Genomic DNA, 17,646 nt, shown 5'->3' on the forward strand with positions numbered 1-17,646 from the left:
GGGAAGCAATATACGTGAAAGCACGACCCAATGCCAGAAGAGAGCTTGATGGTCACTTTATCTTTGTCAGAGCTGATTTTTGCCAGTCTATGGTTGAGCGTCGCTGATGCCTTAGGCAGCTCTTTAATCCTTTTCAAAAGTTGGGAGGAGAAGTCTTCCTGTTGAACCTGGCTGATCTCAAAGTAACCATTAGGGGGAAAACTCGAACCTCTGTGTCAGGGATCAAAGTTGAGGAATACTTAACAGAGCTTACAGCTGGTGCCCTGACAGGACATAATGGACTTATTTACTAAGTGATAGCTGTCTTTTTTTATCTTTTCTGGTCTCCTTCCTTTTCTTTCCCTTACTTCACCTTGGGGACACATGCTGTAAGTCTGAAATGCTCTGGTGCTGGCTAATAGTTATGATTAGTTATGAGTGGGCTGGTTTTTCAACTTCAAGATTATCCAGTTGGCATGAATGGCTTAGTGTAGGTACCGGGGCTTTCCTGTTTGCTCTTTTTCTCCATTCCTCCCCTTTTTTCTTTTTTTTACACTTAATTTAGTTATCATTGGCTGCGGGATGGGGGTAGCAGTGGGAATGCTATTGCATGGCACCTACCAGGTCGCTGACTGATTGCTCTACTCGGGTGCTGGGGGTGGGGGATTTGGGGTGGAGACTTTGGTGTGGGGGTGGTCTGGTGGGATTTGGGTGCTGGGTTGGGTGGTCGGGTTAGGGGAGTTGGGGGGTGAGAGAGGCTGCTACACAGATAGCAAGACTGTTTTTTTCTCTTAGAGAGATTCCTCAGGTATATGTATTGTATATTTTCAGTTTTGGTCGGGGTTAGCTTCGTTTTGGACTTTTTTTTCTCTGGCTCATATTATTAACAATATTCGAATAGCTATGGGCAATATCTGTGGGCTAAATGATGTAAAGAAACGCCAAAGGGTCGCTATCGAGTTACACTTGCTAAAGGTGGATATTGTCTCTCTCCACAAAACACAAATAGAGGGCTTTAGGTGTGGGATCCTTGAATCCCTTGGGTTCCATTTAATTGATGGCACTTCATTTTGTGCACAGACGAGAGGTGTCACAGTCTGTGCGAAAAGTCAGCTTTTCACCTTTAAGTGCATATGAGTTGATAGATAGGGGCGATAGGTTATAACTGAATGCAGTCTCCCAAATGGGGCATTTACACTTTGCTCAATGGACGGGGCTGTCTCTGATGATCCAATGGTGTTGAATGACTCAACAATGAATTGGCCTTATGGCCAAAGCATTGCAGGTGATTGGTAGGGGCTTTTGCTGTCTGTGTGATTTGGCATATCATCATGGATTGGTGTATGTTTGGGGGTTAAAATGTCTTCTGACCCTGGATATATGTATTATTCTGTCCCACACCAAAAATATGCACATCTTGATTATCTTTTGGTTTCAGGTTCTTTTATACAGGACTTTAGTTTCCCCGTTTTATGTTAGACCACAACCCTCTCATGTTAGCAGTTGCACTTAAGGGCGGGGAAAGACAGGCCCCAAATTGGAGCTTTGGACATGCTCTTTCATCTGATGAAGATTATATTAATACCATCCAAACATGGATACCTATCTTTATGAACGAAAACATCGGGAGTGCCCTGCTCGGGGTTGTGTGGAACGCATTTAAAGCTGGTGTTCACGGAGAAACTCTGCACTTTAGTTCGAATTGCCAAAAGAAGGAGAAACTTGGTATGCCTGAATTACATAAGGCATTGGCAGAAGCAGAAACTAGGTAAGTACCCACCGTCACCAAGGGGGGGTATACAAGAAGGCCAACAAAGGGTAGCAATGGTTAAAGGTACAATTCTAGAGGCAACCGGTAAAAAAGCAGCAGATAAATACCTAGCCTGGAAAGAGAAATCTTACGGGTTCAGTGAAACGGTAGGTCATCTTCTCACTTTTCTTGTGCGTCAAAGACAAGTGCAGTGAAATATAAAAGAACTAAAGGACCCTATGACTGTGTTAGTTTCGGAACCCTCAGATATTCGGGCTGCCTTCCAGAGGTTTTATTCGGCCTTGCATATAGAAAATTGGGACTGGGAAGAGAAAGAGGCTCAGCAGTTTTGGGATAAAACCTTGTTAAATGTCCTAGATGAATTAGACTGGGAATTACTAGAAGGTCCTATTACATAAGAGGAAAATTTTCTGGCCATTTCCATTATTCTACCAGAGAAGGCTGTTGGATCAGATAACATTCCTCCTGAGTTTTACCAGTTTTTTTCAGCCTCTATTGAAAAATACTTAATTGATCTTTTTATTCATATCTATAATAGCGCTGTTCCCTCGAGCTCCTGGTCTACGGACAATTTTGTGGTCTTTACCAAAAAGTCTAAACTAGTACAGGAACTGGGCTCAAACTGTCCAATTATGCTGATTAATGGGGATTCTAACATTTATTATAAAGTTTTGGCGGTGCAGTTGTCTAGGGTTATCAGTAAGTTTTTGTCCCCTAGGCAACACAGCTTCATGTCTGGGAGGGGCACGACTGACCATACTCGCTGTGTGATATTGCTTTTCAATGCTGCAGTTATAGCCAGGGACCCTATGGCTTTAATTCTACTGGATGATGAAAAAACATTTAATACCTGGTGGTACCTGTGGGAGGCTATGTGGAAAGTGGGTATCAGGTCAGGATTCATTAAGGCTGTTGGTGCTCTATATCAGGACCAGACAACCAGGGTCTTTGTAAAAGGAAGGTTTTTGGATCAAGATACAAAGGGGGTAAAGGCAGGGATGTCCTTGTTCCCCTTTACTTTTTGACATTTACATTGATCCGTTTATTCAGAGACTCAACGCTAACCCCATGATTATGCCAATAAGACTTTAGCATATGCCCACGATGTGGCATTGATTTCTCTAGACCCCAAGACCACTTTAAGAGAAACAGGAATAGAGGCTACTCAGTCCAGGTGGTTCTTCGGGTACCGGCTTAATGATGATGACACACGTGGTTGTTAATAGCTATGCCTCCCTGAGTGATGCTCGCATGCTGGACAATTATATATATTTAGGGGTAATTATATCTTCCAAAGTTGACCGGATTATAGGCTCGAATCTGGGACCACGTATAGCAAAAGCCAGCAAGGACTTTGCCCGGATGAATAATCTACTTCTCTCTTTAGTTGGCTGTTGTAATGTTCCAAAAATGCTGCTTCTTCCAAAAATCGTATATTTCTTCCAGGCTATTCCATTAGACGTTGAGAATCTCTGTTTAGAAAGCTGGAGGACAAGATTTTTATGGTCCTATGGGTGGACTAGGAGAGCATTGAGATTTATGGTTTCATAACCCTTTATTACCAAACATAGTCCAGGATCCTTGTGTCTCCCACTGGAAAGGGCTCGGACTTAATAGGCTGGGGGAGTTATTTTCGTGCTCAAGGTTAGTGTCTTTAAAGGATCTTGTCAGGGACTATTCAGTTGGGCACAGGGAGTTCTTTAAATTTCTGCAAATCAGGGAGTTTTTCTCAGCTGCAAAGGAGGGGGCAGTACCGGATTTTACCAGGTGGATTTAGTGGACTTACGTTTAAGTACAAGAACTTGTCCAACCCGGGAAAAAAATGTTTTGTTGAATAAGCTTATGAAGGATAATTTGAGTAAACCTTCTGAGAAATGGCAGGAGAAACTTTCCATTGCTAACTACTCTTTTGGAATCTCTTCTCCTCACCCGCTCGGGCTTCCTCTCTGTTAAATTCTTTGCTCTGCGTTATAAAACCTGTTTTAATTTGTATCATACATTAGGGAAGATCGTGAAGTGGGGTGGAGATAAGGGGTCGTGGAGCCCAAGATGCCATCTTTATGGGGGAGATTTAATTCATATGTTTGGTGGCTATCCGGGGCTTACCGAAATCTCTGAGTTTCTTTAAGAAAAGCTTAAACTGGGAGTTTCGTTAACCCCTCAGCTGATACTGCTTGGAATTCAAGAAGAAGGTGTTCCTAAAACGGTAGGCTTGTTTTTATTTATGGTCTCTGCAGTACTTCAGCTTTGTATTGTCTCCCCTTGGCTCAATCCCCAAACTACCTCTTTTGGGCAATGGTTTACTAGAATATTCGCTATGTACAAGCTTGAGAGCGCTTTGTACCAGCGGAAGGGTCAAAAGGCAAACAAGTTAGGGCTTGGGATTTGGGACTCATTCTTTGATTGGATCCTGGCCCATAAGGTGTAGTAGATAGGGGTCCTGGGCAGGGTTCTTCACATTTTTTTAAATGTATAATCCTTAGTATAATCTGATTGTCAAGATGTGGATTTACTGCACTATGCACTTTATTGATTGCACTTTGAATATCGATAAGAATGCTGGAAACTATGGATCTATTTATATGAAATTTGATTTTTTTTAATACTTCGTGTTTACAATTGCATATTGGATGTATGACTGCTCTTGTGGTTGGGGGATGGGGTGCTCGTATATTTTAAAAGATCTGCAATAAAAATAGAAGAACAAATGCTAAGTGGGATTTGATTAGGAGGACTAAGATTTTCTAAAAACAAACATTGTCACATTTAAAAGTTAATCAATATTACTCAACCAGAATAACAGCTTGTTGTAACAATAACATCGAAATTCGAATGAAGTGGCGAACAAAGTCACTTATGTCCTATCATGCTGGGAAATTATTTTTTGTCAAATTCTAAAAAATATGTCACTAAAGTGAGTAGCCCAGGCTCACCGCTGGTATTTGCCCCTATATTGGAACAAGGGGTCTTTAAGAAGAAAATGCTCGTGAGTTCTTTAGTGCTTGCCTCCTTGGGACACTGATTTAACCAGACCACTTTAAACAGATGGCCCTACACCCAGAACAGTTAAGCCTCGAAGTAACTGATCTTGGAAAATATTATCAAGCTGCATAATTGAGATGTGTGGTGGACCAAAGCAAATTTAAGACACATCATGAGGGAAGTACATTGACCACAGGATGGCTAACAGAACACTTCTGGATGTCTGTTGTAAATGAAGGGCACGGAACGTGCGACGCAGATGATGCAGATTTTACTAGCAGGTGAGAACAGCGTCTACTTCAGAGGCCGGCATCGACAGCCCTAGCCTGGGGCCCTTACCTCAACAGAACTAGCCTGGAGTCCTTAACTGTCCCAGATTGAATATTCATCACTTAACATTCCAGGGCAAACCTACACAGTGAGCAGGGGGAAGAAGGGAAAGAGTTCAAGAAAAAACCGTGGATGTATCACATCATGCTTTGGTTGCTTAAACCTAGCCGATACAAAACAGGCCAATATTTATCAATATTTCATACAACGCAGCAAGCCACCTTGTTGCGCTGTGTGAAAAGGGAGAGGGCAGGAATGCGCCAAATTTAACATTACACTGGACACTTCTGCGATCTGCCTGCACTGGCGCACAAACTGCTGCCTAATGTCAACACAGTTACCCTGGCACCATGGTGCATGGCTGCCTGCATTTTAGGCAGGATTCTTTTTCTGCAGGAAGAGGCACCTTCCTGCACAAACAAAATCCTCAGAGAAATGTTCCTCTTTCTAAGTGTGCTGCAGAATGGAGCCACAATGAGGAGAAATAAAGATTTCACCTGGTTGCACCTCTGGTGGGAAGGGATACAATTCTGACGCATTCCCAGGTCGACCAATGTTGGTAAATCTGGAATGCGTCAGAATGCACGGGTGGATGCCTGGGAACACTCACGCGTCACCCATGGCATGCCTCCCCACTGTAGAGTAATGCAAGGCAGTGATTTGCACTGCCTTGTGTCACTCTGGATTTATCAAGCCATGCATTTGTTGTGCAAGGGCAACACAAAACCTTGATAAATATGGGCCTCAGTATATAACTCTGAAGCACCAGGCTTGATGCTAAATAGCTGAAACAAAATATGTGCAATGAAACCATAACATTCTATCAAAGTACTACTTTCTATTTTTTGAAAATCCAATATTACACCAGAATATTACACCAGAACCCAAAAGGATGATTACAGATGTTGAAGAGACAAATGTTGTCTAAAGTTGGTGATACCTTTAATGAGGGCATATTTAGAACATTGTTAGTAAATAAGGTTTGGTTTTCACCACATGTAATACTAGAGGAGACAGTGGGCTACTCATGTACAATTTTTACTGTTTATATTATCAGGTGAAAACTGGTGCTTTTAAGGCAGCTTTTTGAAAAGAGAATATTGTGCCAAGCTTTAATAACAGGTTAAAATCAGTGGAATATAACATCTAATATCAGATCATAGTGATGATGGGCTTCCAGCGACATGTACATAACAGAATATCAGAATTTCCAAATTACGTGTGGGTCAGACCAAACATGCACACATAGTATAAAGTTGCTATCTAAAAATATTGTACTTTTGACATAAGACTCCAGCTCCCTGTAAAAAGATAGATAACTATCTGAATAGTTTGGTGAAGGGAATTGCGGAAGGGATGATCTGTGCAAAACGTGGCTCATTTTGCAAAAAGATAATTACTCTGTTAAATGAATGGTTAGCTTATTCCTAGAAAACCAGTGGTCATTTGGCTAGCTGTGCCGTATATGAAACCACACCTTGGGCACTAGGGGTGGAAACTTAATGCCATACTAGCATAATTTTTTTACACTAATGTGGCGTTAAAAGGCCAAACATGCGGTGCCATTTTTACAAAGTGGTGCAATTTGCAACCCTTTGCGTCAGGCATAATGTATTCAAAGGGGGTGTTACCCCGTTAGGGAGGGTGAAAAAACAACGCAAAAAAATCTAAGAGATTTATTTACATAATTTTTTTCTGCACTTTTAATGCCTGTTCTGAACAAGCATTAAAAGGAGGCTTCCATTGGTTACAATGAGCCTTAGGGTGCTTTGCAGGATTAGCGTCAACATTTTGATGCTAAACCTGCAAAGCGCTGAACTAGCGTCAAACATTATGACGCTAGATCCCTAACTACTGCCATGGTGCGCTGTATATTAAATACGGCGCACACATGGTGGCAATAGGGGGGCGCTAAAGGGTGTAGAAAAGTGGTGCTGGACTAGGGGCAGCGCCACTTTTCATAAATATGCCCCTAAATCTCTCAAAGTAGGAGCTAGTCACTGGCACTCTCTGACGCCAACTGTTGCCCAATACTAAGGCTGTCTAATCTTGATTCCAATTTACATCTCTTTCTTCCACCTCTTAGATCTTAGATCTCTCTATCTCACTCGTTGCAGGATCTATTCCCTGCTTTCCCTGCTTGTCACAGTTTCCGTATTTTTCTTTCTCTCTCTTGCTCTAGGCCACATTTTAAATAGGAAAAATAAGTCATCACACAAGCTAATTGCTGGTGCCTGGCAACCACCTGCACACTTTAAGTGATCAACGATTACTTCAGAGTGAATCCAAAATGCAAAGAAACATGTAACAATGTATCACTCGCCTCAGCTCCAATGTTCTGCCTTCTTGTGTTCTATAACGTGCAGCAACAGAGTACAATAATGCTGTGCTCACCAATCAATACTCCTTCGCATGCCTATCTGCCTTATTCTCGACTACATTTCTAAAGAATTGCCATTCCTTGCTTCATAAACCATTCTTATTCGTCGTAAGCATTTATTGCAGTTTGACAATATCTAATGTCCTTTACTCCTTCCACCTTCCATTTGCATAAGTTCACACTAATGATCACACCTAACTTTTATTAACTTAATCTAACACGAGAAAATGGAGGAAACGCATGGAAGCGTTTCATGAAAGAGCAATACCGAGCCCAAGAACCATCAAAACCCAGCAATAACTCATAATCACTGGATTTACCACGATAGGATTCCAGAGAAGCGTGCAACCCACCATATAGCACTTCAATGCCTCGTCTGTATAGTTAGCTCTATATAAATGCAATTACAATACACCCATCTATTCCTAGCTTCCTTAGGACTAATAAACTCATCCCACTCTCCAAAAAAGGACTTGGTGAGGGCATACAAAGGAAGAACAGACGAAAGGAAAAGTTGTGAAGACGTGAGAGTGAAACATTGATGCAAAACAAGCAGGAAAAGCTGCTAACTCAGTGTAACATATTGATTCCCATTCACACTAGTGATTTCCACTTTATTGCGCTGTTATAAATCATGAAGGGGTTCAAGTAGCTGGAAGTGAAGGTAGGGTAATATTTGCGTAGATTAATAACTGGAAGTAGTTAATACTCAAATGAGGCATCGTGTTGCTTATTAGGGGTTAGTCGTACATACACTCTCTGGTACCTGGAGACCCATGAAGTAGGAGCTGCATCCATTGGGCTCCGGCGCCTTGTATTCGGGTCTGGGCATCGGAGCCTTACCTGGGTGAAAACAGGAAAGAGGGAGAGGCAGTCAGCAATCTTTTCAAAGCAAACATAACACGCAAACAGGTCCAATTTATTCATTCGTTTAATTGGTGCTACCAAAATGCTCTTATTGGGACACTGACTTACATTACCCCTATTAGTTATCTATGTTCCGGTGCGCGTGTAGCAGTCACTGTAGCGTGCTTTGGAAAAAAGGAGAAGAGGGCAAAAGTAGAGGACCTAGCAGAGTGAGATACTTGTCATTCACTGTTCCTCTGGTCGGTGAAAAGGGAGCAACTGTATCCTACCTCCTTATTATTAGGAATGAAACTCGAGTCATAACCTAAAAACCGAACCCTACCTCACAAATGATCAAAACCAAGATTCACCACCCTAAACAAACTCATTACTTGGGAGCTGGCATTATTTGTTCTAAATGTGGGAGCCGAGCTGATATTACATTGCCTTTTACTCCTTGATGTCCTCACACAAAGTGATATCACATGACGTTTGACCCAATGACACCACAAAAGTGACATCACACAACCTTTTAAACAGATGAAGCCACAGGAAATGGATAAAACGTTTCCTGCCTTGCGTGTAAAGTTGGTGACTCTCTTAAGACGAAGGTCATCAGCCGTTGCAGTTTCATCCCGTTGGCGGTTCTTGTATGACTCCTGTGAGAAATTAGGTTATGGGTTGAGCAAGGTGTAGACCTACTCAAGCAGCAACCACAATCCTTGTCAGAGGCACGAGCAAATGCTCAACCTCTGATAGATTGGCACAGAGCTGTCAGCCTTCACTTAGAGATAAGGTGTGCAGTATTTATTCAGCACTTCAAACAGTAATAAAGTAAAAACACAACTTGAGAAAAATCCCACACTATTTTAGATAATTAGTGTAATTGTTAATAAATGAATCAAGGACAAAACCACCAAAATTCAATCAGTATAATTGGAGTTATGCAGGACGCAAGATTTCAGTAATTACAGCACCAAAAAGCACATAGTGCCAACTGTGTGTATCTGGTTGCGCCAGACTGGGACAAAATCACAATTTCAGACTGACAAGGATGAGAGTGGGTCAGTTACAGGGACCAAGTTATGCCTGCTGAACAAGAGTGCCATAAGTCCTAGTTGTGGAGCGTTGTGAGGTCTCACATCAAGGATGCGTTGTGCAGCCAAGGCGATGTGTCAGTTCTAAGGAGCTGCAAAACTATGATGCAAGGTCCTGCGTTGTCATTAAGGATACAGTCGATGAGAGCTAGCAATGTGAAGTCCGACGTAGAGGATGCATTGCACAGTCAATGCAATGCGTCAGTTCCAAAGAGCTGCAAGGCTGCAATGTGAGAACCTGCATCATCAGCAAGGCTGCCTTTGACCAGAGAATTGTGATGTGAGTGCTTGTGTTGGTGAAGCTCATTACATCAGTGGTTCTGTGGGAGCTGCGAGGTTGATGTGGAGTCCTTGTGCTGGGAGAACCCTCTCCACAGAGGCGATTTGCAGGTTCTGCTAAGGATTGCGAAGCACAGTAGAGGAGATGTGTTGATTCTGCTGGATCCACAGATGGGCTGGCAGAGAGACGTTAGGTCCACTTCTAAAGGTCCAAGACTGACGTGGCACCACTTTGCTGGGTAGGACTCACAGATGGCAGAGTCCAGGTGCTGGGTTCGAGGTTGTTGGAGCTTTCCATCCCTGAGGCTCTAGTCAGTAGGCTACTCTGGGGTTCTAGGTTCAGCAGATGCAGGTCCAGTCCTTCTCACCCAGGCAACAGGGCAACAGGTCAGCACAGCACAGCAGCAGTCTTTCAGAGCAGCAGTCCATCCAAGTGGCTGTCCTTTCTGCAGCACAGTAGACATTCTTCCTGGTAGAGTAACCACAGGTCCAGAAGTGTACTGAGGAGCTAGTGTCCCTATACCTAGTTCTGCCTTTGAATTTGGAGGAGCTTCTAGATGCTTGCCTTTGAAGTCCACAGGTGTCCTGCCATCCTTGCCATGGCTCCAGACTAACTACAAGGGGTATGAAGTCCTTTGTGTGGAAGCAGGACATAGCCTATTCTAGAGTAAGTGGGGCTGTGCCCCATTCCTCCCTCCCATCCTGCTAGTGATGGCCCATCCAGGCACACCTAACCTCCCTATTGTGTGTGGCTGTCTAAGAGGAATACACAAAGCCCAACTGTCAACTACACCCAGTCATGTGACCCAGACACCAGCATAAGGCACCAAATAGTTAAGGGAAGGAAAATGCCAACTTTCTAAAAGTGGAATTTTCAAAATTGTAATTAAAGCTACCATAAGTTATAATTTTTCATTACAGTTTCAAAGACACCAAACATGAATGATTTACCTGTTCCCATTTGGAAGTTAAAGTTCATTAAATGTAGTGAGGTAACTCCAATTTTATTCTCTGGAAGAGGTTGGCCTTGCAGCAGTGAAACATTAATTTATGAGTTTTTCACTACCAGGACAAGTGAAACTGAAAAGTACATGTCACACTTCTCAAATACATTGCACCCTGCCCCAAGTTCCTTCTGTGATGTGAGGTAATACAAACAAGCATTGCTTTTTCCACTCCTGTGCAAGCTATAAACTCACAAAATATTGTTTCTGAAATTGGAGAGTCTCAGACGCATGGGGGGATCTAAGGAATCCAGAGGAGCATAAGTGGACATCTCTTCAATTGTCCACACTTTTCACTGGTATTGTCCTGCCCTGAAGATTTCTATCGCAGCGAGAGCACAGGACACATCAAGCTATCATCATCAGCCTTCAGTGTAGTCCTTCAGTGCAGTACCTAGGCTCTCATCACGAGATCTCCATTATTGGAGCCACTAATTCCAGCTCCTGGAATTGCCATTAACAGCTGGTGCAGTAACTCCAGAACTTAGAAAAACTCCCACAATATAACATGGTGAACAGAGTGGTGAAACTTTTCCAACTTTCACCTCCAGTTACAGATTTGAGTCCAATCCATCATCATTTTGCTTGCCATGTCACCCCAGTTTGGAACCAGCCATATGCAAATCAGTCTTGGCCCTGCTCCCCATGGGAACAGTCCATCCCGAACTGCCAAGCCAGGTCCTCCTTGGATTGGAAACATGTATCCTGGGACTGGCTTCGGGTCATCACCCCTCATCAGCAAACCAGCTTGAATCCAAGTGGCACAGCGAGCAAGGGACCCATGACTGGGTATACCCTAGCCACTTAGGCGCACATATCAACACCACAAAATAAAATGATGGCCAGAGAGTTGGAACTTTTCAAACATGTGCCCCTCGTCACAGATCTGGGCTTAATCCATTGTTATTTTGCTCTCCACATCACCCCAGTTTGGACCCAGTGATACGCAAATCAGTCCTGACCCTGCTTGGGTTGGACTGTTCCCAAGGGGAGCAGGGTCAAGACTGATTTGCATATGGCTGGGTACAACCACTGGATGTTTTCATTGGGGAGACCATGAACATCTCACAGTCGGGTCAATCACTATGTTTTTGAAAGGTACTCGGAAGTGTCACTGGCCAGTTCACCAGTTTATCACCATGCAATAGTCACTGGCAGAAAGGCAACAGGTCTGAAGATAATTCTATGCCTTTGTCCAGTTCTCTCGGGTAATATGTTCCATCAATTGCACACACTCAACACTTCAGCCACCCCACCACAGGAAACATAATTTAAACCACAGACACCACTAGCACTAAATCATAATGCATCAACATGCAAGCAAGAGGAAGTGGACAGAGACTTGGGTGTCAGCTGTATTTATATGTTTGTGAGTCAGGTGTGTGATTGAGATCAGCTGAATGCTGTTTCCCGACTATTCCATCTTGAGTTTTCCAGAGGAGAGGTGGAGATGTCTGCCTCCACCACACAGTTATACGCCTATCAGCGTAGATCGGAAATCAGGTCCTAAAATGACTCGTAATTTATGTTTGACGAGTCTCCAGCTTCTCATTTAAGGAGGTGGAGACTCGTTGATCCTACAACTGTGCTGAAAATTGCACCCAGAAAAGAAGAATACTGTGCTGACGGAGATCTCCGCAGAGATTTACCTTTATGAATCGGCCCTATGTCTTCAAGTGAATCTTATGTTTTTTTACCCATAAGTCAACAGGAAGGCAATTGTATTGACAAATTCCAGTTAAAATCCGTTCTTGAAGCCAAATTTACTAAATCAGCACATTCATGAGACGATACAGAAGGGATATTAGCATTATTGTTCTGCCTACGTTTTATGAGACCCTTGCAACACAGAACAACATGCAGGGACACAACTCAAAAGACCTGGTGCATGGCATTATTAAGGGTGACTAACAGAGTTGATCTTTCTAAAAAACGATGATTATTACAGCAAGAAAGTATTAAACAAGCTGACTTCTCATTTAAAGCACAATGATAATTCGACATGAAAATTTATGGCAATGACACAATAGTATAGTTTACAAGATGCACATAAATGTGTTGTAGTACTCGTATAATCAAAATATCAGTAAGGAATCGGGTTATGTTATGTTTATGCTCTGTCTAATGTATTTGCCACTCACCAATCTGCCTCGTTGGATAGTTAGTTTTGCAGTCGACTACACTTTTGGCCACCGCTAATTTTCTTGAACGCCTCTGCTTAATTGTCACTACCCTAAAGACAGTTTTACAGCCTGAACGAACGTTTGACTATCAATCAGTATATTTTAATAAAAATGTCAGTGGATACATTTTACGTATTTAACCCGACTTCCCACAGAGCCATCTTTGTGATAGTTCTGGTTTTGCATTCACTGTTAACAACAGCTGTAGGGTTTGTGGTAAAAGTGAGCACAGATTGCAAAAAATGCAGAATTACGGAATGAAGGGCCAGATTTACAAGGCCCTAGAGCCTCCTTGCGCCATACTAGCATCATTTATTTTAGGCTAATGTGGCTTAAGGAGGCAATTTTCGCTGCGCTATATTTACAAAGTGGTTCAATGCATGCATTGCGCCACTTTGCAACCCCTTGTACCACATAATGCCTGCATCAAGCATAATGTATGCGAGTGGGGCGTTCCGGCATTATAAGGCCTGCAAAAATGGCCCAGTGAAATGTACAAGATTTCACTGTGCCATCTGTGACGTTATTTTAAATGCCTGCTCAAAGCATCATTAAATTTACACACCCGTTTTATTCAGTGGGCCTCCTTGCACTTTCTTGTACTAGCTTCATCGTTTTTGACGCTAGTGCAGCAAAACACAATAGCATAAAAAATGTTGACATTATTGGCCTAATATCCGCCATGTTGCGCCGTATTGTAAGTACGGTGCACCCATGGTGTCGTTAGGTGGGATAGGGGTGACGCAAGAAAACTGGTGCATCAGTGCTGATGCACCAGTTTCTTGTAAGTATGCCCCGAAAAGTGTTCACAAATACAGGTCCCACAACAGATTGCAACAATAGTTCCACCATGCTCTAAATTGAATACAGAAACTCAGTGGGAGCGGGGTGCAAAACAGTGATTGTACGCTTATTTTATCCATCGTGACTTACGACCTGGGAATAGAAGAAAATCTCCTTTGTATATTTGGCATATTATTGCAAGAAGAACAATGGGAAACGGTATCTATATATGTTAATGTTCCACTTTAAGTTATTCCCATTTAAGAAGCTGTCTGCTGTGTACATACGAGCTCCATCTGTTTGTGTTTGATTTGGCAGGAAGGATGACATTTCTTTCAAAGGGTTTATGGAAGGTAATTCTTTCCACTAGGATATTTTTATCAGTGACCTACCCAGGGTGCCTTGAGTCAGTATGAAAAAAAAGAAAATGGGGCCTAAGACTGTGGCTCTGTAGAAAAACATAGCCATAATTGGGGTGCGGTAGAAACCTCAAACTCCTATGCCCCGGAACCACCGCACCTACTACACTTTTCATTACTCTGGCAACAAATTTAGACTTAGGGGCTAAATTAGAGATTGATGGAGAGTACCCTCTCCACAACACTGAAAATCCTCCCATCCTTAATTATGTAATTAAAGAAGCCTACTCCAGCTCCATTACTGTCATACTCCTCCAACTGCCCAACACAATATGGCCGGCTGTAGATTCACTTATGAAAAAGTCCACTTTTTTTTTAGAGTGGACAGTGGTGTATGCTTTTTTGGAGTTCCCCACCATGAAGTAAAACCTAGTGGTGAAGGACAGTGAAAAAAAGAAATGAGCCCCAGAAACCATGGGAGACAATTTCCATTGTCTGGGCCCATTAGTTTTTACTTTTTTCAGAAATAAACTGCAGCTTTGGGAGTATGTTTTTGGAAAAAGTAAAATGTTGTAAACATTTGGCGATGGCCTTCATGTTTGACAGAGCCATCTGTCCAACTTTCATAACACTGAGAGTTGAGAAAGGCCTCCTTTGGATATTCTATGAAGCCATGGTGTCGGAAGGAGCTGCTGATTAGTCTTCCTGAACACTGTCATTTGGTGGATGGTAAGGGTGGGACAGCCGACCGTGAAAGGTGAGGAAGTCTTTAGGTGAAACATACCCTTTGGTCTTTCCCTGATTACTTCACTTGGGCTTATGACAGCCAGCCTCACACATCTTTGTGTATGCTCCAAGATGTAGACCATCGTACTCTAAGAAATATCTCCCTACACAAAGGGTGTGTCTTGACAACGCCTCGGTAAGGGCATTTGAAAGAAGAACCACCCCCAACCAGTTCTACAGTCTGGGACAGTGGATCAACATCTCCTGTATGAAAGATGTATGAACGTTGTGTATAAAATTAGGACCTATTGCCAATAAAGGGACTACTTCACAGAGTATTCAGAGCAGATGGCTGCTGTGCAACCAAGACTGTGCCTGCTTATTAGCCAGTTTTTCAGGAGCTGAGAATACATCTGAAGTCAGGATGACTTGCTGGAGGTGTCTAACTGCCCTGAAGCACCTAGACTTCAGCCTGCCTCCTGAGAGGGGGATGTAATCTGCCAGGCCCTGTAATGGAGACTGCCCAGGAAGGAAACAAGTTCAGCGCATCCTTAATGGCTGTGTGATGCTGAGACAAAGCAGACTAAACAAGAGAGATCCAAGAGGACCCTGGTGCCACAGGGCCCTCCAGACTCTCCCTTTGGTTCCTCATTGGAACCAAAAGTCTGAGATTGGTGATTGCTGAAGACCCAGATGGGGCTACCACAGCATAACCACCAGAGGACTGCTGCATCTACTGAATTGCTTAAGAGCACGATGGGGATGCATCTGCCAATAGGCTGATGGCCCAGGGAGGGCTGCATCAACTGAAGTTCGGAAGGCCCATGGAGGGCTACACTTGCTATCCATTCAGCCAAGACGTGAGTTACAACAACTGCAGAGGGACACTCTGGCACTGCACTTACCTATGGTCCAGTGGGGAATACATCCTCTTCAGGACTGCCAACTGTCAGGCGACTTTCTGCATTATTCACAGTGGATCCACTCAGTCTAGGGCACTGCTGCCATAAAATAAAGGCTAAGCAGATGCATTGCCAAACAAAGCCCTGCGCCTGGCATTGAGGACTTCCACTGGAAACTGCCAGTGTGCTGCAGCTCTCCTTGATTGTAAATTGGCCCTGAAAAGACCTAGGGCCTTATTTATACTTTTTGGTGCAAAACTGCACTAACGCAGTTTTGCACCAAAACGTTTTGCACCGGCTTGCACCATTTTTTAGCACCAGCTGGGCACCATATTTATGGAATGGTGCAAGCCGGTGCAAAGGGTAGTCTAGCTTTAAAAAAATGACTCCATAAATTTGGCGCTAGAGGGTTCTAGCACCAAAGTATAAATATGGAGTTAGTTTTGCACCAAATTAGAGTAAAAACAAATGACACTAATTTGGTGCAAACAGAGTATAAATATGCCCCCTAGAGTATTAACATGTGTAGTATTTAGCACAACTCTATGATTAAAGTACATTTCTTCCTTGCAACATAAACCACTGGGCTGGATATTCACTTTCTGTTAGTTGATTATCAAGCTCTGCACTGCAGCACCTCCACACCACCACCCTGAGAAGCCTGTGTCTGCTTGCCATTGCTACACCGAGAGTCATGTAAACAAGGGTTGTTACATGACCAAGTTTGCAGAGCCACAGCAGAAGGGTCCCTGGAACATCGATGGCTCACTTCTGCTACCTCCACAGTTGAGGTCCAGTAGTCCATGTCTGCCCTGTGGCCTTCCTAACAAGACCTGTCAAGTCCTGAATAGGTATGGTTAGCACTCAGCAGAAACATTTTGAAAATATTCATTGGTTAATCTAGTGCTTATTTGTTAATGCAGAATTGGATAAAACATTTACACTTTGTAATGAATACGTTCTACAACCGGGAATAATACATCAAAGCTAGAACAATCAAGGTGCTTGGGTGATCTTCCATCTCTAAATGTATTTATAATGAGTGATTAATTTGGTCGGTATGTACCCACTGATTTAGTAGCACAAATAATGAGCTCCTTCAAACCTTTATCAACTTGGCTAAGCTAGGCAGCATTCCTCATGTGGTGAAATCTGTGTTATATCTATTTAATGGAGAAGCTTGCAGCAATTTTGAGGAAGTTCAGACTAGCTCTGAACTACTGTCCACCAGGATGATAAGATGGAGCTCATATGTGGGTGCCATAGTAAATTCAAAGCGAAACAGTGGATGAGGCAACAACAGAATCTAATATTTGGAAGATTTGTGATCATACTAATTGCTGTATTGTGATCATGACATGGCAGCTAAGCCTCAAACAATGTGCACTTAAATGGAATTTGGGCTATCAAACTGGAACTACAGAGATACCTATTCCTTGATAAAGAGTGTTAAGTCTCAAGTCAGACCTAACATGACAGGCAACCATACATATTTCACTTGGCAGCCACTTCGTAGCAGAAGTGTTTAACTTAAGAAAGCCACCTTAGAGTCCCTTAAAATACATACATTTCTATCAAAATCTTATAGGCAACCAAGTTTGAATAAGTCAAAAACATGAATCATCAAGCTTGCCTTGGGTTGTGGATGATCTCTGAGAGTACCAGACTTTCAACTAAGCCTTTCACAATGATGAAGGCATATTAGAGGTCACTACACTAACAATACCTCAATCAAGGATGTGGGAATAGCAGCTTTTTAGCCAATGGCTCTAGCTTATAATGTACAAACTGTGGATGAATGTATTCACATTATGAAAAGCTCTCATCCTCCAGGCTCAAATGGAAAACATTGCTGCCAGAGTTTTGAACCAGATCGCTCAGCAAGGTTATTGGTCGCTCTTGAACTATGTCAGAATCTTGGTGAGCAGTACAATAGTAACACCTCAGCTCATAAGAACATCAACTGGAGTGGAGAATTAGAGGGGCAATACCTTGTTAGACACCAACGATAAGCTGTTCTCAAAG

The 17,646-nt window shown here is 42.8% G+C and overlaps 1 protein-coding gene across 2 annotated transcripts in view; it reads right to left on the reverse strand.

The window, feature by feature from the left end:
* Positions 1 to 17,646, reverse strand: part of PLA2G12B (phospholipase A2 group XIIB) — a 118,993-nt gene that overhangs the window by 49,288 nt on the left and 52,059 nt on the right. Inside the window, exon 2 of one of the 2 annotated variants that reach the window (XM_069240395.1) lies at positions 8,209 to 8,285. In XM_069240395.1, the coding sequence (XP_069096496.1) occupies positions 8,209 to 8,285 (77 nt within the window). Of the gene's footprint in view, positions 1 to 8,196; positions 8,286 to 17,646 lie in introns of both variants that reach the window. The other variant, XM_069240394.1, reaches the window with a different exon arrangement.

Source organism: Pleurodeles waltl, chromosome 6 (assembly GCF_031143425.1).
Source record: "Pleurodeles waltl isolate 20211129_DDA chromosome 6, aPleWal1.hap1.20221129, whole genome shotgun sequence".
Classification (NCBI taxonomy): domain Eukaryota; kingdom Metazoa; phylum Chordata; class Amphibia; order Caudata; family Salamandridae; genus Pleurodeles; species Pleurodeles waltl.